We start from the raw sequence: 26,616 nt of genomic DNA on the forward strand, positions 1-26,616 counted from the left end.
TTATACTGGGTACCATCCTCTGGGCGTCACCAGATTCATCTGGGCCTCTCCTCAAATTGCCTTTGGGATGACTTCCTTGACCACTCTCTCTTCGGAAGCACCACCCATCTCTCTCTAGCCCCTGACCCTGTCTTATTTTTCTCAAAGCACTTTTCACTACCCAACATCATATTTTATATGTAATATATAAAATATTTTTTTATGATCTTCATCAATAGGATGTTCATCACTGAATCCCCAGTCTGTTTCCTGGCACATAGCAGTTGCTCAATAAATATTTGTGGACTGAATGAATGGATGAATACTAGGAGTAGACACATTTTATCCATAATGTAGATGTACTCATAATATTAAATACAACTCTTTCCATTAGGAGCTACATTCTAGAAAGATTTAACTCACAAAACTACAACTGTAGGCATGTTTTCATTCTATCATCTCTATGTTTTAAAAAACCCTTATTACTTATCTTATTGTATTATCACATATTTCATATATTTATGCATGTATTTTACTGTATAAGTATATCAATATATACTACCTCATGTATACTGTTACCTTTATGTGGAATTTTATGGGACTTCCATGAGTAGTTTTGACTATATGAGATTTTTATTGATTCAGTTACAATGCTATGGTGCATCTTGGAAGTATTTTACATTTTTCAAAGCACTCTTGGGTAAATAATCTATTTGATATTTTTCTGAAGCCGAGAAAGTGTGTCGGAGAGCTGGAATAAACTTCCGCCGCCGGCTAGTGACCTCTAGATTCCAATCACAGCCTTTCGTTTCACAGATGGGTAAACCGAAGCCCCGAGCAGGGAAGGAGATGGAGTGGACCTGGGATTAGAATTTAGCTCTTTGTGGCCCACCTGCTGCCAGACGCCCCCAAACGTTTGTACACTCGCCGGGGCTGAGGCAGGGGAGTCAGATGCCCACGCCCCTCACCGGAGCTCTGTGGGGGAAGGCATGCCCTGGTTATTATCACCACTTTTCAGGTGGGGACTCTGAGGGCACACCTCCAGGGAGGGGAACCTCCAACAGTGGCTTCTTCCGGCCCTCACGGCACCACCTAGCTCGGCAGCGGAATTCCGCACGCACCAGGCAGGCGGCGGTCTCAGTGGGCATCCCATGCGGTGCGCCGGGTCCTCCTCTCCCCGACCCTGGCATCCGTCCCCCAAAAGGGACATCTTCCTACCTTGTCGGGTCCCCCAGGGCTGAATCTGGCCTGTCAACCTCCTTGTCGCTATGGCAACCACAGGCCTAAACATTCTAACTTCCACCTTCTGCCCGCCTCCTGATGAACTCGAGCCAATGGTGTCCTCCGTTTCTTTAGCGTGAAAAGTTGTTGGCCAATGATCAGAGGCATTTCAAAAACCGCTGGGAAGCTGCCAGAATTTTAGGGTTCAGGTTAACTACGTCAGGATGGGTGGGGAACCTTAATAGGGCTTATCTAGGCAACCCCCCAAAATCTTGTGATAGACCCAGAGACTTAGACTTCTGCTCACCCAGAAATCCTACTTCAAGGAATAAATCTAAAAGAACTAACATTCATCGAAGCCCTGTTTATAAGAGCCAAAGAAAACAGACTGAAACGGGCAGCATACGAGGGCAGCCATGTAGTGTTCCAGGAGCCCCTCTTTACACACTTCAGAGCAATCGCAGTGATCTTGTCATTCTCCCTCTTAGAACACTCCAAGGGCTCCCCTTTAAACTTAGGATGAAATCCAAACATCTTCATATAAGCTGTCCCTTGCCCGTCCCGCTCCTCCTTCCCACGCGCCAGAAAAATCTCGCACCAGCCACGCTGTCCTTTGGGCAGTTCCTACAATATGTCAACCTCGTCCTGCTCTCGGGTGTTCCCTCTGAGTTCGCTTGGTGTCAGGGTCTGAACCACAACTGCCTCTTTCTCATCATCTAGGTCTCTGTCCAAATGTCATGTCTTCACCTGTAAAATGGGCATGAGCCCAATGTCTCACTCAGGGGGTTGCTGAGAGGATCTGAAATGAAATGCATGTGAGTGAAAAAGCAGAAGCTCCATGCACGTATTAATTATTTTTTAAATACAACTCATTTTTTAAAAATTTAATTTTTAAATTGAAATATAGTTGCTGTACAATATTATATGTTACAGGTGTACAGTATAGTGATTCACAATTTTTTAAGGTTATACTCCATTTACAGTTATTATAAAATATTGGCTATATTCCCTGTATTGTACAATATATCCTCGAGGCAATTATAATTATTACCCTTGTACATTACGGAAGCATTCAAGTGCTGGGCTTACTGGTGGACCTTAATTATTGCTGAGCTGTGGACGTACCGGGAGGGTTGGTATATTGTGCTGCCAACAGGTGTTCCGGGAGGACAGGCAAGGAGAGATTTTTATGGCCCCGCGGCTTTGGGAGGAACCGGGCCTAGAAAGATGTGTAGGATTTGAATACCTGGTGAGAGCGTGGGGTGGGGGAACAGCAGGAGCAAAGCCCGGGAGGGGGCTCTGAGGATAAGGAGGCAGGACACCTGGCAGGCTGCCCACCTGTAGGGCAGGTGGAGTGAGCAAGTCACCGGAGCTTTCCAGACACAGCCCGACGAGGGAGCGGAGTTTTGTTACAACGTCCTTCCTGTGGCCGCTAGAGGGGACCCTCTCCAGGCGAGCGCAAAGCTCCTGCGGGGCGCCGCCTCCTCAAGGCTCTCCCCCTACGCTTCAAGCAAGCTTCTCGGCGGAGCCAATGCCGGAGGTCTGTCCCGCCCACCCCTCCTCGCAGCCACTCGCCTGCGCCAAATGCCCGCCAGCTTTTGACTGGCAGGCGGCCTGGCAAATCAAATCGCGGCCTTTGAAAGGAAAACACTGCAGCACTGGGGCACCTCTGGGTTGGGGAAGGAATCTAGGAGGCTGTGCCTCCGGGTTGCGCGAACAGTCTAAGTCATTGCTCAGAAACCTCTGATAGGTGGGCCTTAGCGGAAACGCCGCCGGTGAGTAGTGATTAAGACTAAGGGCGGGGGAAGGGGGACTTGAATTCACCCTTCATTTCAGGAAAAGCGAATGCATTTGTGATCATCTACCGTAAATATCTTCCTTCTTGTCATTGTGGGTCTCATTGCCTCAGAATGCTTTTTCCATTTTCGCATCGAGGAGAGGGGCATGGATTTGCCTTAGTAAAGGTGATGCCAGGCGTTACCAAATCAGGAAGTGAAATAGAGTAACTTCGCCTGAATTGTTCCTATACACGCCGGCTTGGGCGATAGCAGATGGTGGAGTTAGCAGGTGGATGAGAGAAGGCCTTCTTGATCCATGCTGGCCTCTGGAAGTTGCTTCCAGCGCATTGGGTGGGGACTTTAGCGTGTAAGCCTTTAGTGAGACAAAGCCCAGGAAAGGGAAAGCGCTTGGCCTGCAACTGGCACTCAGCAACCGGAAGCTGAATTGGCAGGTGATGGGAAAGGGCGTGTTTGCGTTGTTTGTTCAGGCAGAGCCAAATTCTATCAGTAGGGTCTAGGGTCTAATACAGACCCTACTCTTAGCAGCCACGAGCTGCGTTTCTCTAGGCTGGGAAACCGTACTCTGTGGGTCAGTGAAGTAATTCATTGAGATGAGGGCTGGGGGATGGAGTGGAAGCCATCACCTAGTGAATTATCTTTCCTTTTTTGAGTCAGCGACCCTGTGCTCACTGGTGGCTGTGAGGGCCTCAAAATTAAGGGGTGACTGGCAGCACAGAGTTGGCTCCTTGTCTCTAGGGCATATGTTAGTCCTGGAAAAGTGCTTTGAAGTCAGGAAAAGAGAGTCGCTGGGCAAAGAATGTGTGCCTTATAAGGAAGGGCAACTTGCAGAGAGTTCCTCCAAGGCTTTTAGTCCCAACGGCTACACAGCTGAGGGAGAGTTTTCTGTCTTTGCAGGCCATGATGCCTCAGAGGCCTGGGGCTCCTGAGGCAGAGAGGGAAGCTGCTTTTTCAAAGCGAATTAAATGAGAGTAACCACAGCCGCCACAAAGGAGGGCAAAAAAGAAACCCACCTGGAGGAACCAGCTGATCCAGAGGAGGTTAGTTAGGGGCCTGGATTCCCATCAGCCCCTTGGCACATCCCTGTGGTCTCTCTGACGTGTTGTGGGCGGGGCTGGCTATACGGGCTGTATCTCTGGAGTCGTGGTTGGTTAGGCCTGAGTAAGCCGTTCTCTTCTTGCCCGTGAAGCAGCCACGGTGCACCAGGTGCTTCACAGGCCTGTCTATAGCCAGTCAGCAGGTATGTATGGAGGTCACCGTGCCAGGCTGTGGGCTAGATCTCGGCAGGGAGCAACGGAGCAGGGGATTCAGCAAACTGCTTCCCAGAATTTGTGCTCCAGTGCCCCTTCACCTCCAGGCTGAAAGACTCTAAGAGGATCTCAGAGATCAAGGGAGCCCTGGGCCACCCTTCCTTCCTAAGGCATAAAAGTATAGTGAAGAATAATTACGCTTTTCACAAGATTACAAACAAATATTCATAGGGCTTTATAGTCAGGGAGGTCTGGTTATGGGATGTGAGTTACAAAGTTGTCTGATGAGTGTACTTCAGGTATATATATACTGAACATATAACCTCATCTAGAGGCAGCAGCAATCATTTAACTTTGAGGCCCTTTGACAAAGTGAGACCTGGGCTACATTGTCTAAGTGCTGCCCCTGTGCTAAGCCCTGCATCTGATGTCTCCTAGATACTGGACTCAGTGTTAGTCCTATAACATAAGACTGTGCTGTTCACACCAGGAACCAGAATTCCAGGGCCTAGGGCTAGATAACAGAAGGAACTGGAAGCTACAGGAAAGATAGGAGGCAGCTTTCTGACACCTTGAGGCACAGCAGAGACTTTGTTTGGCACGCAGTAAGCCCTCAAATATCCCGTTGCTTGAGAGAAAGAAAGGTGTATTCATAGGCAAATTAAATAATTAGACCAGTAATAATAAAATTTATACTAATAATAACTGACATTCATTGACCATTCACTGTGCACACATTTTATATGCATTATTTCACCAAATTCTCATAACAACACATGGGCACGGAATATCCATATTTCACAGCAGAGGAAACTGGCTGAAAAGTTAAATGACTTGGCCAAGGTAAAACAGGTAGCACATGGCGGATCAAAAGTAATTTTAAATATTTTTATATTAAAATAAACATAGACTTTGCAGTAGAATCCAAATTTGTATTTTTTTTTTTTTTTTTTTTTTAAATATAAGAAGACCTCAAAGAAACCCTTAGCACTTGCAGAAGGTATTTTGGCCATGCTTCCCATAACACTAAGGGCGTACTTCCTCTTTCTCTATTTGGTAGAAAAGCTTGAGATGCCCTGAAAATATCAGTCCAATGAAGTTAATGGGAATTACCGTCATTGCTGGTTTTACTTGAGGCCACATTTTACCCCTGTTCTACAGATGAGGCAACTGAGACTCCCAGAGGCAAAATGATCTGGTCACTTAGGTCTTCCCCCTCCTGGTCCAATGTTGTATCACCTGTGCTAGGCTGACCCTCAGGAGCAGGACAATTCTTCCATCTTCCATGGAGATAACTTTTCTTCTCATTTTTTCTTTCCTGCATCAGAATGTAGATGGTTCCTTTTTTATGGCAGTGGGATTTTTTTCTTTTTTTGGAGTCCTGGAGAAGTAGATGTAGGTAGTGTTCTACTTCTTATGTAGGGGAGCCTATAGAAAAGTAGCATTTAAATTAGGATATGATGGAAGGAAGGAAGCAAAGGAGGCGAGGGAAGGGGTTTTTAAAGGGCCGGGAAAAGGCTTTGAGGTAGGTGAGCCATATCTTTATTTGAGATGATAATGTTTCAGTGTTTCATTGTACATGCATTTTTTTTTAAATTTTATTTATTTATTAATTATTATTATTATTAATTTTTGGCTGTGTTGGGTCTTCGTTTCTGCGCAAGGGCTTCCTCTAGTTGCAGCAAGTGGGGGCCACTCTTCATCGCGGTGCACGGGCCTCTCACTATCGTGGCCTCTCTTGTTGCGGAGCACAGGCTCCAGATGCGCAGGCTCAGCAGTTGTGGCTCACGGGCCCAGCCGCTCCGTGGCATGTGGGATCCTCCCACACCAGGGCTCGAACCCGTGTCCCCTGCATTGGCAGGCGGACTCTCAACCACTACACCACCAGGGAAGCCCTGTACATGCATTTTTAATGTTCTTCCCCACCCTCTAGAGCACCGCGAGAATCAGGAAACGCATCCCTGCCTGTCTGCCTGGGAAGAGACCTAGAAACTGGCACGTCTTTGTGGGAAGATGAGGAAAAGGCTGTAAATCGGCCAAAAGAGCCTTGAAGTACTCTTTCCACATGGGAAAGTGATGGCTGGTGGAAGGAGGCGAACCCCACAAGGAAAGATGGCTTAGCAGCAGCTGCAGCTACCGAACCAGGCCCGGTGGGATGTGCCCTTAGACCACCATGGACGGAGCCCACAGAGCAGCCCTGCAGCTGCAGCAGCTCCCGCCCGCGAGCAGTGCTGACCCTGTGAGTGAGGCTTCCTTCTCCTACAAGGCAAGAGCTTTTATTTTTTTGGTTTGGGAATTTTATATTTTTCTAACAAGAAAGTAACATGGTGCAGCATTGGCTAACAGATAGGTCCAGGGTCCGCGTGCCTATCGCTGGCAGAAACAGGCAGACCCTCCTGTTTTAAAAAAAATCACCTGCTCCATTACTCGGAGACAACCTTTGTTCATATTTCTGTATATTTCCTTCCTGTCTTTTTCTGGTATTACAGATTGGGGATCAGATTGTACAGAGAGTTTTGTTTCTTGGTTGTTTCCCTTAACCTTGTTTGTGGACTATTTCCCCACGTCATTGAGTAGTGATTGAAAGCATGCTTTCTGAATGATTGCGCAGTAATCTGTTGAGCTGCTGTATCAAAATTTGCTGGAAAGACCTCCTATTGTTGGATGTTTAGGTTGTTTCTAATCTGGGATGACTGTAAATGCTGCAGTGAACATCCCAGAGAGCATGCCCCTTTGCTATCTCTAAGAATTGGATAGCCCTGGAAGAGGCAGTCTCTCCCCAACAAGCGAGGTCACAAATGCCAGTGCATCAAGAATACAGAAAATAAGAAAATATAGTTAATATAATTGCCCTTTTGGTGAATGGATGCCAAATAGACAAACACAGAATTTCAGAAAACACAGAACACTCTCCCTGATGAGGTTTCTAATAAGTTTCCATTTTAATCACAAATTTTATTCAGTTACTTATTACAGAAATATCTTCATGCCAGAGCAAAGGTAAATAAGTCATAGTGACTCTATCAAAGAGCTTAAGAATTGAGGTGGCAGATAGGCATGTGAACAAAGGGTGATGAGCTGACCGAAGTACCAGAGGGGATAAAGGCAAGAAGGCTAGGCTTCAAATCCCTACCTGTTCCTAAGTGATTAGACGTAGGGCTTAGGTAACCCTCAGAGCTTCTCTTACAGGTAGGATGGTGGTAGCAACACCTCCCTCCATCCCTCATCCCTCCTCGGCTGCATGGATCAATGAGAAAGCACGTAGCCCAGCGCTAGGCATGCAGGAGGGGCTTGACTCACCGCTTGACTCAGAAATGTCTCGTGGTTACAAACAGGAACAGATGAAGGTGCACAGAGCAGAGGAAGGAGTAGTTAATTCTGCCTGGGGGAAGGGGAAGGGGTTTCTAAGGGGAAGCTGTCTCTTTCCTCCTTGATTTTAAGGCTATTTTGGTTGCAAGGAATAAAAATCCATTTCAGAGACGCTGAAGGGAAAGGTAAAATTATTATAAGGCTACAGGGTAGCTCATGGAACCCAGGGGCAAGAAGGGCCGTGGGGCTTGAAAGGTGGTAGAACTCTTAATCACACGTTCAAAAGAGGGAGGATCTGATTGGCCCAGCTTGGGTCAGGTGTCTACCTTCGTCCAATCAGTAGTGGCTAGGGGTGGGGTCCTCCAGCAAACATGGTGTCTCCACACTGTGGGCTTGTGGCTGATGCACTGTGGGCATCTCCTACCTTTGGGGGAAACGTTAAGAGGCCCCAAGTCCACGCTGATCGGGGGATGGCGTTAGAAACAAGCAGTTTGCCCTGAGTTACAGCGCCGTCCTCACCCTACCCAGCAGGGAATGGATTCTGGTTGTTGGGGGAGGGTGGTCTGTGAGACCAACAGGCTGAGCTGCCCGAGGGGCGGCATTTCTGCGGGTCTCTGACACTGGAGGCTCTGCTTCAGCCTGCAAGAGTCGGGCCTCACTTTCTTCTATTTAGCAAACAGGTCTTTCAACTGAGCACCTGCCATATACGTGCCTATGCTGGGTGGGGCGGGAGCTATGTAGGTAATTGAGATATCTCCTCCCTGAAGGAGTCTAGAAGGGTGGGGGGGAAGCCATTTCCACAAGTATCTATTCTTCAGGACAGAATTTGGCACAAAAAGAGAGATTCAGCAGGGTGTTAAGAGCATGGCCTTTGGAATCAGGGATACCTGGCTTCCAGTCCCAGCTCTATCACTTTGTAACATTATAACTTGGGGAAAATCATGTAATTCCTCTGCACATCAGCATTAAGTTCATCCTATAGGGTGGTTATGAGGATGACCTGAATTTACAGAAAAGGGAACTGAAGCTGCCTGCACCATCCCCTGTTTTCTGCCTGTGGTAATCCTACCCACCCTTCCAGCTCCAGCTCAAATATCACCTTTTCCATGAAGCCTTTGTCAGTCTTCCTGGCAGGAAAATATAGGTCCTTTATCCACACTTTTATAGCCAATTCACAATTACTATGGTAATCATCATCATAGTAATAGCAACTAACATTTGTTGTGTTCACTGTAACAGGGACTGTGTTAATCCTCACAAAAGTCCCATAAGGTAAGTACTATTATATCCCCATTTTACAAATGAGGAAACTGGCACAGAGATGTTAATTAACTTGCCCAACACTACACAGTCAATAGGTCATAAAACTGGAATTTGAAACAAGCCTGTGCTCTGCCAAAGCCCTTGGTTTTATCCACCACTTCCTCTTGCCTACATTGTGCCGGGCACTCTGCAAGGCCCCTTCTCTCCCTGGTACTGGCTATTAAGTGTCGAAATAGCAGTCGTGGATAAGGTAATGCCTTACCTGCTGGAGAAGGTAAACATCAGGGAGCTGGCCTGAAGCCAGGTCACAGGTGTAGCAGAGCCCGTTAGCCAGCCTGCTGCATCCCTTGCATTTGAATATGAGTAACCCTCAAAGCAAGCCAGAATGCAGTTTATACTTAACTGTTAGCATTTTAAGCCCAAGGGACTATGAGAGTTCAGTTTAAATAGCAAGTGATGACACTGTCTTTTCTTGTCACTGCAGTATGTAAGTAGATGCTGTTGTTGGCAGATGTAAAGCAGGCGCTGGAACAGGAGATCTGAGCTGAGGTTTCACTTGGATACCAATATCCAAGGTTTCCTGCCTCTGCGACCTTTGGCTGCTTTTCTGCAAACAGTTTCTTTTCTTTCAGAGTTGTAGCTGGTGAAAGATCAATTCTTGGATCAGAGAATATCAGAGCCAGAAGGGTCCTTAGAGCTGTTGCTAATGCTAATGATGATGATAAAAATGAAAATTGTAAAAATAATAATGGTAGCAGCTAGAATTGTTTTAATATTTATCACATGAGGGTTTACAGTCAGCTTCATTTTTCAGAGGGGAAGCTGAGGCTTCAGAGTGATTGCCCTGAAGTCACACAGCAGTAAGTGGCAGAGGCAGGACCCCAGCCCAGGTCTGCTGGTCTTCAAAATCTGTATTGGTAAGCTGAAGCAGAGAGGGAAGTGACTTTGGGTCTGCTGCCCCCTTCCCTTGATGGCTGGGTCTGTTGGAGCCATGGCTTGAACCTGCCCCTCAGTGGGAGCACCAGTGTTTCAATCTGCACCTTTTTGTAAGGCACAGAGTCATTGATCCCAAGATCGAATCCCTGTCCTGGGTTAGCCGTCCGCATGTACTTATGAGCACTTAACACTCTGAATAACTTTGGTGAAAACCCCCGGGTGGTTCCTCAGCCAAAAGCAGAGCATGCTGGGTCGAGAAGTCTCCCAGCAGTGTCCAGAGCTGGAGGCTCCCGTTGCTGTCCTCCTCCCTCCCTGCCAGTAGACCTGGACACCACCATTTCACAGTTTCCAGTGCTGAGGTTTGGAGGAGGAACTTAATGTCAGGAGCCCTGCTGGTTGTCGCCTCAACTCTGAATTGCCCTCCACCAGGCACTTGAGGGCGGCTGGTAGGTGTGTGTTCAAATTGTGTAACCCCTGGGCTGCTGGTAGCTTCCTTGCTTGACTTTAGATGCTCATAAAATTGAACCAAAAAAAAAAAAAAATTGAACCAGTCACCACTTTACAAGGGTTTGGGGCATAATTAGCGTTGACGAAGCCCTTTGAAACCCTTGGATGCAAGGGCGTGAAGTTATATTGCGCTGTTACTAACTGTGTCTGTAGCCAGTCGTTATGAGTGGAGATTAATATGCTTGAGGTAATGGCTTTTAAAAGAAACCTCAGCTTCCTGTGTCATTAGTGAGAATGTAGCCCTTACAAGGTGGGGATCTTTTTTTCTTTATTTTGCCACCTTTGAAGGACACCTCAGAGAATACAGTGGGAGACAGATTCTCATCAGGAAACTGGAAGTCAGACCTCTAGCTAGCTTTAAGTTCTCCCATTCTCACCTTGGACAGGTTATTTAACTACTCTGAGTCTTCCTTCGTTCATCTCTAAACTCCTTCCAACTTGTGTGCTAAATATAGGACTCATAGTAGTACCCACTTCATAGGGTTATTTGTGGCTCAGAGGTGATGCGTAGAAAGGGCTTAGTGCCATGCCTGACATATATATATAATACCTGTGATATAATATATAAATGCTCCATAAATATTATTACAGTAACCTTTTAACCTTGTTTTTGATGCTTAGACTGGTTTATCCCTGTGAGCTTCACGATTTCATTTCCTGGTTTCACCCCTCCACAGCCTCCTCCCTGAAACAGCATTGACTTGTCTGTGTGGCCACAGCTGCTTGTTTCCCGTCTTCATCTCTTTACTTCCCCTTGGCGAGTTGTTAGCAACACTGTCGACCTAAATAGACTTAGGAGGCAGTAATCAAGCAAAAAGAGTTCACTTGGGGCTTCCCTGGTGGCGCAGTGGTTGGGGGTCTGCCTGCCGGTGCAGGGGACACGGGTTCGAGCCCTGGTCTGGGAGGATCCCACATGCCGCGGAGCAACTGGGCCCGTGAGCCACAACTACTGAGCCTGCGCGTCTGGAGCCCGTGCTCCGCAACGGGAGAGGCCGCGATAGTGAGAGGCCCGTGCACCGCGATGAAGAGTGGCCCCCACTTGCCGCAACTAGAGAAAGCCCTGGCACAGAAACGAAGACCCAACACAGCCATAAATAAATAAAAAAATAAAAACCCAAAGTTTAAAAAAAACAAAAAAGAACAAAGATGAAGGATTTTCACTACCAGATTTCAAGATTTACTATAAAAAAAAGAGTTCATTTGGGATCCAAGAATTACAGTTCACGGCACACAGATTCAGGTGTCAAGTCGAGGGCTTTTAAGGGTGAAGAAGGGAAGTTTGCATCACAAGGGATTTTCATTGGAGTCGGAGGGAGAAGCTAGTCTTGGCTAAGCGTGACTGAGCGCTCAGGCCATCACTGGGGGGGTGGAGGGGGGCAGTTTGGTACTGTGACAAGCTGCAAGCATTCTTGCAGAGTCCTTGGAGTATTCATGGTTTGGCCTGGTTCAGAAGTTCATGGCTCCAGCCGGTAAGGACAAATACAAGGTCCACCTCCTTAATGGCCTCCCAGCCCCATTTCATTTTTTTTTTTTAAATAAATTTATTTATTTATTTATTTTTGGCTGCATTGGGTCTTCATTGCTGCGCACGGGCTTTCTCTAGTTGCGGCGAGCGGGGGCTACTCTTCGTTGCAGTCCGCGAGCTTCTCACTGCAGTGGCTTCTCTTGTTGCGGAGCGTGGACTCTAGGCGTACGGGCTTCAGTAGTTGTGGCATGCAGGCTCAGTAGCTGTGGCATGTGAGCTTTTGTAGTTGTGGCTCGCGGGCTCTAGAGTGCAGGCTCAGTAGTTGTGGCGCTCGGCCTTAGTTGCTCTGTGGCATGTGGGATCTTCCCGGACCAGGGCTCGAACCCGTGTCCCCTGCATTGTCAGGTGGATTCTTAACCACTGCACCACCACGGAAGCCCCCCAGCCCCATTTTAAAATCCTGACTTAAATGACTCCATTTTATGTCACATTTCACAGCACATTCTCCAGCAGCCTTGTGGATTCAGTCTCATCAGAGGACAGCTTGGTATCTCTGGGTAATAATAATGTAGTGGCTATCAGTTATAGGTCGAACCATAAGAAACTACCACTTTTGTAGGTCAAAACTGGTTGGATATTGGCAATTTCTATGGTTCACCCTAATTCTTAGTTACTGAGTTAAGTGTTTCTTCCAAATGATCTCAAGAAGTTCATGCACCAGCTCTGACAGAGGGGCATCGTCGTCCCAGCTAGCAGAAGAGAGCGGAACCGAGGCTTAGTGAAGCAGACCTCAGCAGCCTGCCTACCCTGAACCTGCAGCTGTCCTCTGAACAGCCCCCGCTCAGGTCTCCGTTTCTACACAGTTCCTGGGGCCTGTTTCCAGCTCTCCCCTGTCTCCCACTAAGGCGTTAAAGCAGCTTTGAAGTGTTTTTGGAGCAGCAGCCAGAGTCTTTTTGTCTCCTACCTGCCGAAGGCAGTTCCTGCAAAATCACTGCCACTTAACGCTTTGTAACAATTTACTCATTAGCGTAGGTAAACTGAGTTATTAGGCAGAGTGCCTGCCTGGCCCCAAGTTCTTTGCCTCCCATGAGGTTGAGGTCCTTGCTTTCAATCCTTAGGAGACACATGTAGTGAAGGGCTTCCTTTGAGGTCCTCAAACTTGCCCCTCTAAGGAAACACTGTGTATTTCCTCACACTTTCTTTTCATTGACATCTAAAACTTAAAACTTTTGATTACAAGTTTAACTATTCACAAAGTATGTGATTCCTGACACATTTAAATTCTTTTTTTTTTTAACTCTTACACATACTCAACTAAAGCCCCCAGAATATAAAGACCCCTTGATCCCTACCATCAGACTTCTGAAAAGACTCTTCTTTAACAGTTGGAAAGTTTACATCATTCCTTTTCCTTCTTGAATTTCTATTTCCCTTCCATTTCCCTACAGAATTTTATCCCCAAATTGTGTCAGCTTAAAGAAAAACACACAGCCTAAGAGTTGTGACTTAAGTTTATTTCAGAGACCTTACTGAGAACTATACCCTGGGAGACAGACGCTCAGTAGCTCTGAGGAAGCTGTTCTGAAGAGGTTGAGGGGGAAACCAGTTTATACGTATGGGATTTTTGGCTAGGAAATACATGCGGTAAAGTGTACATCTTGGTAAAAGATTACTGCTAGTCACAGAGAAAAGATATCTCAAGTTAATGATTTAGTGCTTTTTTTTTCGTGTGGGAAGATGCAAGAATCTGGGATCATTAAAATTCTTCCTGAGATGTGCATCTAACTATCTAAGGGGCCTGCTTGTCCAAGCACAGAGCATCCTGTCATTGTCTTAATTTCCATTCAGAGCGTACTGTTGGTCATCGACTGCAACAAATTACAGCTTAATCCTTGCAGAATTAGGTGGCGAGCAAAAACACTCTTGTTCTTCTTTGTTTATATGTGTCTGTCTTTCAACACTTAAAATTTTTACGGACACCTATCATACTTCTCTACAAGAAAGAATGTAGAGTATGTAACCAAATTTCTTTTTTAAAATTTCCTTTGATATAAGGTTCATAGGTATTGATTCAATACAGAATTTTTTATACAATTGAATAAAAGCAATTGGTTAATGCAGTATAAATTCTTATCATTATTATTGAACAAAAATAACTTTGTATTAGAAAAATGTATCTGAAAAGATTTGGACTTGATTTTCAATGTTCAAGGTAAATATTATTAATTGGTAGAATGAGATAGAGTTTAGCATCAATCCTGTTGCAAGCTTTGGTTTTTATGGCTAGAAGTGCTGAGCCTCTTCATGTACCCCGAATGGAAGAAGTATTGTTACAGCAGTATCACTGAATTCTTTCAACTCCTTCCAAGTTATGTGCTAAAAATCATGTGGTGATAAACTAGTTTTATTGACCTGTCAGCTAACAATATGATTAGGACCTCATTCATTTTTGTTCAAAGCAACGTACTAGACACACTTCATTTAGAACAGGATTTGTTTTTGCTTTTACAGTTTCCGTGAAGTTTACCAAAAAAGCATGATCAATTATGCCGGTCACTTTTTTCACTTAAAGGCACATTGGGTTAACCTCATATATCCAGAAAGGATTGGGGAAATTGAAATATTATTAATTTTACTACACCTTTGCCCTTACTGTATTGTAATACATATATGTGTACATATATTTTAACTCTAGAATATAATGCAAATATTTACTATAAATATTTGTACATGTATTTATCCCTTGCTTGAATATATTTTTGTCAAAACTTAGAACTGTAGGTGTAACGTAATTAACAAAGCTAGTCTTTATTGTACAAACGTCAGTTAAATCAGACTCTCTGATTTCAGAATATCTTAACAAGGGCCAAGTTATCCCATTCTGATATCTGTCATGGCTTACAGGAATACGTATGAGAGAGGGAGCGAAAACAATTCCTAGAATGGGCATTTATCACTAAAGAAATCTCCCAGAAAACAAAATTTCAAAATTCCCCTTGGTTTCTTAGTGGTTTTACAACCAATGTACCAGAGTAAGATTCCACATGAGTGAAGGACAAGCCTTTCTTTGATAAAGTGGGAGGAAGCTACAGAGAAAAGTAAGAAAGGGGAACTATAGGAAGCTAGCAAAGGGCACAGATGGAAATGAGGATATGGTGATTGAATCCCTTAAAACTGTCAGTATCAGCAAAACCTTTGTAGAAGAGAGTCTCTGGGCCCCCCAATCTGAAGGATATGGCCTTCTAGACCTTGCTACCCTGATTTCTCTTTTAGAGACAGTCCTAATGACATCACTCAGAGCCTCCCTATCATCTCCAAGCCCAAATCCAAACCCTTTGAAGTAGAGAAGCCCCCTCCCAATCTGACCAGCCCACCCCTAAGCCTTATCCCTCTACACTCAGGTTTCTTCTGTCTTCCGTGGACCCTTGCCCCAGCTATATAGAAGCCCTCATTGGTCCTCAGGCTCTCACACACACATCCCCTTTTACCTCTCAGTGCCTTTGAGCCCATTTCCCTCTGGGTCTTGTCCCTCCACATCACCTTCTTTCCATTCCTCAAAGGCACCATGCTCATTCCCACCATGGGGGCTTCCCATGGGATGTAGAATGGCTTTCTCCTCCCCACCCCCATCACTCTACGTCTTCAGATCTCTCTCTGAAACCATTCTTCAGAAATGCTTCCCTGACTTCCCTTAATCCTGGGTCTCTCACACACTAGATCAGACCTCTGTGCTTCTCCTAGGTAGCTCTAACTGAAGTGTGCTTAAAAATAATCAGGTGTTTAATATATACTACATGAGGACCGGGACAGCGCATGGCACGTTGACAGTCAGTGCATGGCACACACTAGGCACTGAATAAGTGAATAAGTGTCTGGAATGCTATTCTTCCCTCCTCTGTAAAGTGTCTGTATTCTGCACTAGCCTAGGAACCTTTGAGTGAAGAACCAATTCCCCAGCCCTTGGTAATAGCTACTAATTATTGAATACCTATCCTGTGTCAGGCATTGTTCTAGAGCTTTAAATATTCCATAGCTTGACATAATAGTTAAGAGCATGGGCTCTAATGTCAGACTACCTGGGTTCCAGTCCTGCTTCATCCACTTACCAGCTACCTCATACCCTCTGTGCCTCAGTTTCCTCACTGTAAAATTAGATAATAATACTACCTACCTTATAGGGTTGTTATGAGGATTAAATGAGTTAATATATATGAAGTACTTGGAATAGTACTTGGCATGTAGTAAGTGCTCAATAAATACTGTTGTTTGTCATTATCGCTGTCATGATTATTTCTAATATATACAACAAACCCAGTCTGTCAGTTTCCAAAGGCTGAGCTCTCTCTAGTAGAAGAGCTGGCCAGCCACGTAAAAAGAACTCAGGCTGGGACTTCCCTGGTGCCGCAGTGGTTAAGAATCCACCTACCAATGCAGGGGACACGGGTTCGACCCCTGGTCCGGGAAGATCCCACATGCAGCAGAGCAACTAAACCCATGCGCCACAACCCTTGAGCCTGTGCTCTGGAGCCCGTGGGCCACAACTACTGAGCCCATGTGCTGCCACTACTGAAGCACACGCCCTCTAGGACCCGTGTGCCGCAACTACTGAGCCCACATGCTGCAACTACTGAAGCCTGCACGCCTAGAGCCCATGCTCTGCAACAAGAGAAGCCACCGCAATGAGAACCCCATTCACCGCAACGAAGAGTAGCCCTAGCTTCTCTTGTGGCTTCTCTTGTTGTGGAGCATGGGCTGTAGGCACGTGGGCTTCAGTAGTTGCAGCACTCAGGCTCAGTAGTTGCAGCACATGGGCCCTAGAGCACATGGGCTTCAGTAGTTGTGGCGCTTGGGCTCAGTAGTTGCAGCACGTGGGCTCTAGGGCGCGCAGGCTCAGTAGTTGTGGTACATGGGCTTGGTTGCCCCGTGGCATGTGGGGTCTTCCCAGACCAGGGATTGAACCCATGTCTTATGCAGGGAAACTGTGTCCCCTGCATAAGAATCCTGCAGGCAGATTCTTAACCACTGTGCCACCAGGGAAGTCTCAGGAGCAAAGTTTTGTTGTATACTACTGAAATTAAGATGGTAATTATAATCACTAGTATAACCACTAAGAAAATAACTCAAAAATATATAGTAAAAGAAATAACAAGGGAATTAAAATGGTACTCTAGAAAACATATCTATTTAACACAAAAGAAGGCAGTAATGGAGGAATTGAGGAATAAAAAGAGACATAAGACATACAGGGGAAAAAACAGCAAAATGGCAGAAGTTCTTCCTTATCAGTAATTATAGTAAATGTATATGGATTAAACTCTCTCCAATTAAAAGGCAGAGATTGGTAGAAATGATATTTTAAAAACATGACCCAAGTATATCCTGTCCACAAGAGACACACTTTAGATTTAAAGACACAAATAGGTTGACGGTAAAAAGATGGGAAAAGATATTCCATTCACAGTGGAATATTCCAAAAGACAGCTTGAGTGGCTATGCTAACATTGGACAAAATAGACTTTAAGACAAAAATTGTTATGAGAGACTAAGAAGGACATTATATAATGATAAAAGGGTCAATCCATCAAAAAGATATGGCAGTTGTAAAATATATGCACCTAACAGAGCCCCAAAATACATGAAGCAAAAATTGACAGAATTGAAGGAAGAAATAGTTCAACAGTAATAGTTGGACACTTTAACTAATACCACATTTTCAATAATGGATAGAACAACTAGACAGCAGATCAGCAAGGAAATAGAAGACTTGAACACCACCATAAACCAATTAGACCTAACAGACATCTATAGAACACTCCACCCAACAGTAGTAAAATACACCTTCTTCTCAAATGCACATGGAGCAGTCTGTGGGATAGGCCATGTGTTAGGCTACAAAACAAATGTCAAATAATCATATAAGCATGTCCTCTGATCACGGCGGAATGAAATGAGAAATCAATAACAGAAGGAAATTCACAGCAGCAAAGAGGGAAGTTCACAAATATGTGAAAATTAACCCATGGTCAATGAAGAAATCACAAGGGAAATTAGAGACAAACTGATCCTAAAATTCTGTGGAGATGCCAGGGACTCCAACTAGCCAATACAATCTTGGGAAAAGAAGAACAAAGTTGGAGGACTCATGCTTCTTGAATTCAAAAATTATTACAAAACTACAGTAATCAAAACAATGTGGTACTGGCATAAGGACAGATGTACAAATCAGTGGACTACAATATAGAGACCAGAAATAAACCCATACATCTGTGGTCAATTGATTGTTGACAAGGGTGCTAAGACCACTCAATAGGAAAAGAATATAAAGTCTTTTCAACAGATGATGCTCGGACAACTGGATATCTACATGTAAAAGGATGAAGTTGGACTCCTTCCTCATACCATGTAAAAAAAATTAATTCAAAATGGAGCAAAGATCTAAGAGCTAAAACTATAAAACTCTTGGAAAGAAACATAGGTACAAATTTTTGTGACCTTGGATTAGACAACAATTTTTTAAAATGATGACACCAAAAACCATACAAGAAACAAAAGAAAAAAATAGATAAATTAAACTTAATCAAAATTAAAAACTTTTGTTCATCAAAGCACACTGTCAAGAAAGTAAACTATAACCCTCAAAATAGGAGAAAATATTTGCAAATCGTATATCTGACAAGGGTTTAGTATCCAGACATATAAAGAAATCTTACAACTCAATAATAAAAAGACAACTCAATTTAAAAATAGGCAAAGCATTGCACAACATTGAAAATGTACTAAATGCCACTGAATTGTATACTTTAAGATGATTAATAGTCAACTTTATTATATGTGAATTTTTTTAAATAAGCCAAGGATTTGAATAAACAGTTCTCCAAAGAAGATAAACAAATGGCCAATATATACCTAAAAAGATGCTCAACATCATTAGTCATTAGGGAAATGCAAATCAAAACCACAATTAGATACCACTTCACACTCTTTAGAATGGCTATCATAATTTTTTTTTTTTTTAAGGAAAATAACAAGTGTTGGCAATGATGTGGAGAAATGAGAACCCTTGATTGGTGGGAATGTAATTTGGTGTAGCCACTATAGAAAACAGTTTGGCAGTTCCTCAAAAAGTTAAACGTAGAGTTACCATATGACTGAGCAATTCCACTCCTAGTGGAATGTACCCAAGAGAACTGAAAACATATGTTCATACAAAAAGATGTACACCAATGTTCATAGCAACATTCATGATAGACAAAAAGTGGAAATAATTTACATGTAACTGATGAACAGATAAACAAAATATGGTATATCCATATAATGGAATATTATTTGGCCATAATAAAGAATGAAGTACTGGTTCGTGCTATAACGTATGAACCTTAAGAACATTATGCTAAGTGAAAGAAGCCTGCCACAAAAGACCATATATTGTAGAGTTCCATTTATATGAAATGTCCAGAATAGGCAAATCCATGGTGACAGTGAATAGACTAGTGGTTGCCAGGAAATGAGGGGAGGGGAAACAGGGAATGAATGCTAGTGGGTTTGGGGTTTCTTTGAGGAATGACAGAAATGTTCTGGATTTAGATATCAGTATGGCACAACTTGATGAAATCTGGGCATTTTCAAGATTATGTGGCAACTCTGGCTGTTCGGTGGTTAGGACTTGCGCAGCCCAAAAAAAAAAGAAAAAAAAAAAAAGATTATGTGGCAACTCCGGAAATCAGATCCACACCCGGCCCCCTGTTTGTTGTTGCTGCTTGTTGTGGTTTCTTATTGTTTGCTTGTTTAGTGATTTTTCTCAACTTTTTTTGTAAAGTCTGTGTTTTCTGTTGTGTGTGGCCTATCCAAGTCTGTGTCTGTTAGCTTGGTGGTCAGTTTGTGTTTTGATAGTTTCCTTAAACGCCTAGAGCCAAAAAAAGGAAAAAAGGAAAAAAAAAACCTCTCCCAGTCTTTGCAGACTGGCTCTGTGCTGGGGCACTACTCCATCGTTTACCAGTCTATTTACAGCTCTGCCTTAACTTTTACTTGCTGTTCTGCCCAGCCTGAAGGCCACCTGAGGTGAAGGCTTAGCATCTTCTCAAGTGTTTTTGGAGCACGCATCCAGCCCTGGGTATATGAATAGTCTTGATTCCCCAGGATACACCAGAGCTTTTAAAAGCCCTCTCTCTCTCCACCCCGCACCCCCATATCTTCTTTCCCAACCTCTTCCTGCTCAGGCTTTTCCTTCTGTGTATTGTTCATCCCAGTGTTGTCCCTTGCCTCAGGATGCTGCAGCCAATACTTGTGACTTTAAATTCTTTCAGCAAAAGCATCTCGGAAGCTGACCCCCCCAGCCCTGGTACTGCTCCAAGTCAGGCAAAACAAAGGCAAGCCCTTGTGCTGTTCCTTCAGGGAGCTGCCAGACAGGTTGGAATCCACAACCTCAATTTTTTTTTTAATTTTAATTTTATATTGGAGTTTAGTTGATTAACAATGTTTTGTTAGTTTCAGGTGTACAGCAAAGTGATTCAGTTATACATATACAGGTACCTATTCTTCTTCAAATTCTTTTCCCATTTAGATTATTACAGAGTATTGAGCAGAGTTCCCTGTGCTATATAGTAGGTCCTTGTTGGTTATCTATTTTAAATCACAACCACAATTTTTAAAAAATAAGGTCCTTATTGCTCCCTGTGTCCTCATGACTACCATAGGTCTGGAGTGTAAGGGATGGTTGGCAGGCAATTTAAAATGCCACATTGCTCTCTGACCATAAAGCAACTGCTTCTTTCTTCACCAAGCCTTCCCCTTCTTATTATAAGTTTTTAATTAGACTCCAGAGTTGTAGAAAAGTTGATTCAGACAGTGTCTGCCAGTTCATTCATTGTTTTACTGGAGGGATGGGTCCCTGGAGTTCTCTATTCCACCATTTTCAATGGCATCACTTATAACATTGTGAAGATACTAAAAAAAAAACACTGAATGGTACACTTTAAAAACGTCAAAATGCTGACTTTTATGATTTTTGAATTTGTCTCAATGAAAAAGGTAGTGACACATTAAATAAAGATATTCTGGTTTCATAGAATGGCCTTAAAGAGCATTTAGAGCCAGGGATTAAGATGGGAAGACATTAAAATACCTTAACTGAGCAAAAAAGGGGGGAGATGACCAAGCAGTAGAGTGATCCATACTCAAATCAGATGGACGACCAAAGCCACCCACTAATAAATGTCTGGAATAGAGTCACATCTTGAGTCCCAGCCAAAAATTGCTGGATCGTTAAGCAACGTTGGTCCACTAAGAAAGCACATCAGGGGGCTTCCCTGGTGGTGCAGTGGTTGAGAATCTGCCTGCTAATGCAGGGGACACGGGTTCAGGCCCTGGTCTGGGAGGATCCCACGTGCTGCGGAGCAACTAGGCCCGTGAGCCACAACTACTGAGCCTGCGCGTCTGGAGCCTGTGCTCCGCAACAAGAGAGGCCGCGATAGTGAGAGGTCCGCGCACCGCGATGAAGAGTGGCCCCCACTTGCCACAATTAGAGAAAGCCCTCGCACAGAAACGAAGACCCAACACAGCCATAAATAAATAAAAAAAATAAAAAGATGAGAACATTAGTATCCTCAGATTCCTATCCATCAAAAAAAAAAGAAAGCACATCAGTTAACTATTGCTGGGTAACAAACCACCTGAAAACCTAAGTAGCTAAAAACAACAACCATTTTACTGCTCACAATTCTATGAGTCAGGAGTCTGGACAGGATCTAAAAGAATTGAAATCAAGATCTCGAAGAGATATTGGTACTCTGTTGTTAATTGCAGCACTATCGACAGTGGTCAAGAAGTGGAAACAACCTAGATGTCCATTGATAAGTGAAGAAAGAAAATGTGGTTTATACTACAATGGAATATTACCCAGCCTTAAAAAAGAAGGAAATCCTGGAACATGCCACCACATGGGTGAACCTTGAGGACATTACGCTAAGTGAAATAAGTGCTAGACTGAATGTGCCTCGCCTCCCCCCCACCTCAAATTCATGTGTTGAAGTCATAATCCCCAATGTGATGGTATTTGGAGATGCGGACTTTGAGAGGTAATTAGGTTGTGAGGGTGGACCTCATAAATGGGATTAGTGCCATTATAAGAGAGAGAAGACAGAGCTCTCTTTCTGTACCATGTAAGGACACAGCAAGAAGGTGTCCATCTGCAGACCAGGAAGAGGCTCTCACCAGGAACAGAATCAGCCAGCACCTTAATCTTAGACTTCTCAGCCTCCAGAACTGTGAGAAATAAATGTCTGTTGAGCCACCAGTCTATCGTATTTGTTATAGCAACCCAAATTGACTAAGGCAATAATCCAGTCACGGAAGGACAGATACTGCGTGATTCCACTTATATGGGGTATCTTAAATAGTCAAACCCGTGGGAGGAGACTCTTGAGCAAAGGAGGAGTTGGGAAAGCCCATGCTGGGAAGAGAGGATTCCTATTTGGTTAAAATGATGCATTCCTTTGGTGTTTAGCGGGATAATGCTGGAGGGTGTGTTGAGGACATAACATAGTGTGGTTTAAATGCTGGGCCACTTACATTTTGACCCAGCAGTCCCACTTCTAAGAATTTATCCCAAGGGAATAATCCTCATAAGTGCACAAAAATGCATGAACTAGAATGTTCGATCACAGCATTGTTTTTAAAAAAGGAAATAGCCTAAGTATCCAATAATACAGAAGCAATGATAGAAAATATGGCACATCCAAATGGTGAGTTATTTGACATTTATTAAAAATGGTGAATTAGATATGCCTATCAAGAGAATGTATTTATAATATATTAGTTAAAGGAACAGGTTATAAAACAAATTATAATATTATTTTTATAAAAATAAATTAACATTGCCATTGACATCAAAATTCATGGACAGAAAAAAATTTTTACAAAACCCAAAATGTTTGCAGTAACTATCTCTGGGGGTTTTAGAGTGACACATGGCTTTTTATCTTTTTGCGTTATTGTTCTTTTCATTTGTATTTCCTAATTATTCTACAGTGAATATACGTTTGGTAATCATTGTATAAAGTTAAAAAAAAAAATGCCGTGCTAAAGAATCTGAACCTCATTCTTAAGGTGACGTAAATTAAATTTTTACAAATTAAATAATTAAAAGTGCCCTAAGCAACTTTGCCACTTAAAAGAGTCTCATTGAGACCCCTCTGGGAATAGGAAGACTCCACTGATTAGATGGCAAATAGTATCCCCGCCTGTGTTTTTCTTGTAAATTCTGACTTCTGAACATTGCTTTTCTGCGCAAGACCATACCAAGTCCATACATTAAGGGGACTGGAAGAGCAGATTTAGGCCTTATCAAGTCCTTGTGACTGGAGGACGAAGGATGGTGCTTTCTGGTAGTGTCCCATTGCAAGCTGTGTTCTGTAAACCAGCAAGGCAGCCAGAGTAAACTCGGGTAGAAAAATTCCAATAGAGGGTCTGGGGGGCGTGGCTTTGTGATGGATGTGGTTGGTTTTGTTTTGGGACAACAAACAGTTGGATTCAAATGTGTCCTGGGGCCCCTTGGCTTAGGCCCAGCTCATGTCTGCTCCTGTGAACTTTCCTTACAGGAAAACTTGATCGGCGCCCTCTTGGCGATTTTCGGACACCTTGTGGTCAGCATTGCGCTTAACCTCCAGGTACGTTTCAGTCACCAGCACTGCCTGGGGCAGAGATACAACCGACAGCCAGGGTATCTGGTGCAGGCCCGGCTGCCTCCTCTCTGGGGGACATTGCCTATTCCATCCCAGGGCTGGGACAATACCTTTTAGGTTGTTCCAGAATCTCCCTTGATTCTTTGCCCCCGCTTCATCCCCCATCACCCCTCAACTATGAAGACGGTGCTCTCCGTTACTTAAAGGTCTCTGGGGGGCGCCTTGGAGCAGCTGATGTGGACGCCCTGCCCCACAACTCCTCGGCCTAGTTGAGCTCACAGGCAGCTGTGGTTTAGAGCCAGTTGATGACACCATGGGAACTGGCCCCACTGGCTGCAGGTGCAGCTGGGAAGCCAGCTGTGTGTGTTGGGTGCTGGTGGCGGTTGTTAATGCCCCGGGGGCAGCCTTCAACCAGAGGGGGATGGGAGTCAGTGGATAAATGCTCCAGGCCCCCGTCCTTGGGTAGGATGGTTCTGAGGGGGAGTTCACAGGGTTTCTCAGAGGGACTGAGCCCCAGTTGCCCAAAGCACTAACTCACCATGAAAGCACCCTTCCCTGGTCCTCCTCCCTTCCCTGTCTCACTTTCCCACTCCCTGACTTATGCTTCCTGGAATCACCTCCCAAATCAACTCCCTGCTCCCCAGCCCTTGTTTCAGGGACTGCTTCTGGGAAACCCAGTCCAAGACTTGACACCTGCCAGCAGGACAAATCCCACAGCACACTGGCCAACGCTTTCCCCCAGCGCTGCACAGCTTCCAGCTTCGGCGAGCCGCTCTGCCCCTCTGGAGCAGGCACGTGAACACGCTGCTTCCACATACGCACACGTGTGTTTCTGTGTGTTTCCGAGGCTGCGTGGTCTCTTAGCTCCTTGTGTGGGTCCCTCTCTTCTCTCTGCAGACCAGCACCTCTGCTTACGCACCTGCTTCCGTGCAGCCCTCATCAAGATCCTCCCCACACGGCAGCCTTGACCCTCTAAGTCAACATGCCTTTCTGGCTCTCCTTAGTCACTGCCTCAGGGTCTGTGTCCCAAGTTCACATGTCCAGAACCAGGAATATAGTCCGTGCTTGGGCCAAGTATCCACCCGAGGGAGGGCAGGGTCCACTAGCACCCACAGAGCTGCCCAGCAGAGCTGCCAGCATTTCTACAGCAAGGAGTGTGTCCAAGTGGGCACACTGAACACGGGGACTCCTGGGCATTGCTATTAGAGGGAAAAGTCAACCCAGGGGCCAGGCTAAAGTGGGGGTCCTTAGATCATGGCTCCCACCCCAGACTGCTCGTTGCCTGTGATGTGCATCAGAAATGCACATTTCCAGGCCTCGCCCACATCTCCCCGCTGAGGATGAGGCCCAGACACATGTAGTTTTTCAAAGCTTCCCAGGGAATTTAAGGCTTCCCAGCCAATTTAAGAACTACTGTCTCAGAATAGCAACCTAAGATTTAGATCACTACTGCTTTACTCTTGTCTGAGTCAGAACTCCAAAAAAACTTGACAGATCTCCCCAAACTATTTTTAAAAGTGGGGGGTGGATTTAGGATTCGTGCATCTTAGCATCTTTTCCCCGGAGATCTGGACAAATCGCATTCTTTCTCGGATTTCTAGAAGTACTGTCACATCCGCCTCGCGGGCTCCAAGGACCCTCGGGCCTATTTCAAGACCAAGACATGGTGGCTGGGCCTGTTCCTGATGCTGCTGGGCGAGCTGGGCGTGTTTGCCTCCTACGCCTTCGCCCCGCTCTCGCTGATTGTGCCCCTCAGCGCCGTCTCCGTGATAGGTAAGACCCAGCTCCCACCCCGCCCCTCCCTTGGGACTTGCCCACCTCTGTGAGCAGGTCACCGCCAGGATCAAAGAGACTCACCAAACCAGCTTTTGCTTTGCCAGTAATACCTAACACTTACAAAGGGCTTCATACTCAGCAGGACTTGCTCTAAGCACTTTACAGATAGTGATTCTTCTAATCTTCCTGGCAGCCTTTTGAGGGAGATACTGTTATTATCCCCATTTGACAGATGAGGAAACCGAGGCACAGAGTGGTGAAGTTACTTTCCCCAAATCACACAGCTAGCGAGAAGCAGGACTGGGATGCAAACTGGCTGTCTGCCTCCAGAATCTGTTTAAGATTCGGAAAGTTTATCAGAATTGCTTTTTATTTCTACTGCAGAAGGAAGATAAACCTTGACACATTCATCCTAACACCGTCAAGATAAACTAAGCTTTCAGAGTTCAGGTATTTCACACCTCTAAGAAATGCACATTCAGCTTATTCTCTGATCTTTTTACATCAACTGATACCATTTTTAAAACATCACTAACTTTCTCATCTGCCATTTTTCTATGATTTCTGTAATCACTGAACCAGTGTTTCAGAACGTTTGAACCAACTGGAAGACAAAGGAGTTTTAATGTCCATGAAGTCACAAATAAAATAGAATTAGAAAAAAAATTCTTTTCTTCTTAAATAAAAGATGTTAGTACATTAGTGAACAATAGTTTTTTGTACATAGGAGCAGGGACAGTGAACTTGCTTTGAATTGTTTCCTTCCATCTTGCTGGTAAGCATTACAGTGCCGAGAAGCTCTTCTCTGCTCTTAAAGGAGAAAATCATGTTCTGAGTCTTAATCCTCCTGGAATTAAGAGGGCCTCTTCAATACCAGGGATGGCATATGCATGGCATTTATGTGCCCCTGCAGTACCCAAGGCAGACATCACTAATCAATCATAGTGAGCCTGGATGGGCCCTCAGAATTCTCAGAGCTTCAGGCAGTCATTACCAATTACTAGGAGTTGGCAGAGGAGCGGAAATCTCTTTGCTTTCCCTGATTCTATTTATTGAAAGCCCCTCTTTTTCCTGACCAGGGTTGGTAAACAGGCAGCCTACAAGATGACTGAGGTCCTCAGGCATTCTGTGTTCTTTCCCACCCAGTATCGTTTCAAAATATCATTTGAGTGCCTTTAGTTGAGGCAAGTTGTCTGCCATAGTCTCAGCTTCTCTCTACTGTCTTACATCTGGCCCACTTTCTACATCTGTGTTGTTTCCCAGCCCCAATAGGTATTTAGGTTTGTCCTCTGCCCATTGCTCATCTATCCAAGGGGCTCTCAGAACCTTTATTGACAATGAGGAATATGTGACTGAATGACTAAGTGCTTTAAATCTTAGTCTTTGAATTTTAATAAGGATCAAATAACCAAATTCTTAAAAATGGGCTGAATTAT

The 26,616-nt window shown here is 44.5% G+C and overlaps 2 protein-coding genes across 5 annotated transcripts in view; one reads left to right on the forward strand and one right to left on the reverse strand.

Annotated features, from left to right (window-relative positions):
- Positions 1-1,291, reverse strand: part of STPG1 (sperm tail PG-rich repeat containing 1) — a 52,002-nt gene extending 50,711 nt beyond the window's left edge. Inside the window, exon 1 of the mRNA XM_059895738.1 lies at positions 1,198-1,291. The gene's annotated coding sequence lies outside the window, so the exon portion shown is untranslated. The remainder of the gene's footprint in view (positions 1-1,197) is intronic.
- Positions 1,292-6,397: 5,106 nt separating this feature from the next.
- LOC132361167 (NIPA-like protein 3) overlaps positions 6,398-26,616 on the forward strand; it is a 45,508-nt gene continuing 25,289 nt past the window's right edge. For 3 of the 4 annotated variants that reach the window (XR_009501509.1, XM_059915948.1, XM_059915950.1), the window contains exons 1-3: positions 6,418-6,512; positions 23,321-23,389; positions 25,006-25,177. Coding sequence is in view for 3 of the 4 variants with exons in the window: in XM_059915948.1 (XP_059771931.1) it covers positions 6,420-6,512; positions 23,321-23,389; positions 25,006-25,177 (334 nt within the window). In the remaining variant the exon portion in view is untranslated. Of the gene's footprint in view, positions 6,513-23,320; positions 23,390-25,005; positions 25,178-26,616 lie in introns of all 4 variants that reach the window. The other variant, XM_059915949.1, reaches the window with a different exon arrangement.

The sequence above is a fragment of the Balaenoptera ricei genome, chromosome 1, assembly GCF_028023285.1.
Source record: "Balaenoptera ricei isolate mBalRic1 chromosome 1, mBalRic1.hap2, whole genome shotgun sequence".
In the NCBI taxonomy this organism is placed as follows: domain Eukaryota; kingdom Metazoa; phylum Chordata; class Mammalia; order Artiodactyla; family Balaenopteridae; genus Balaenoptera; species Balaenoptera ricei.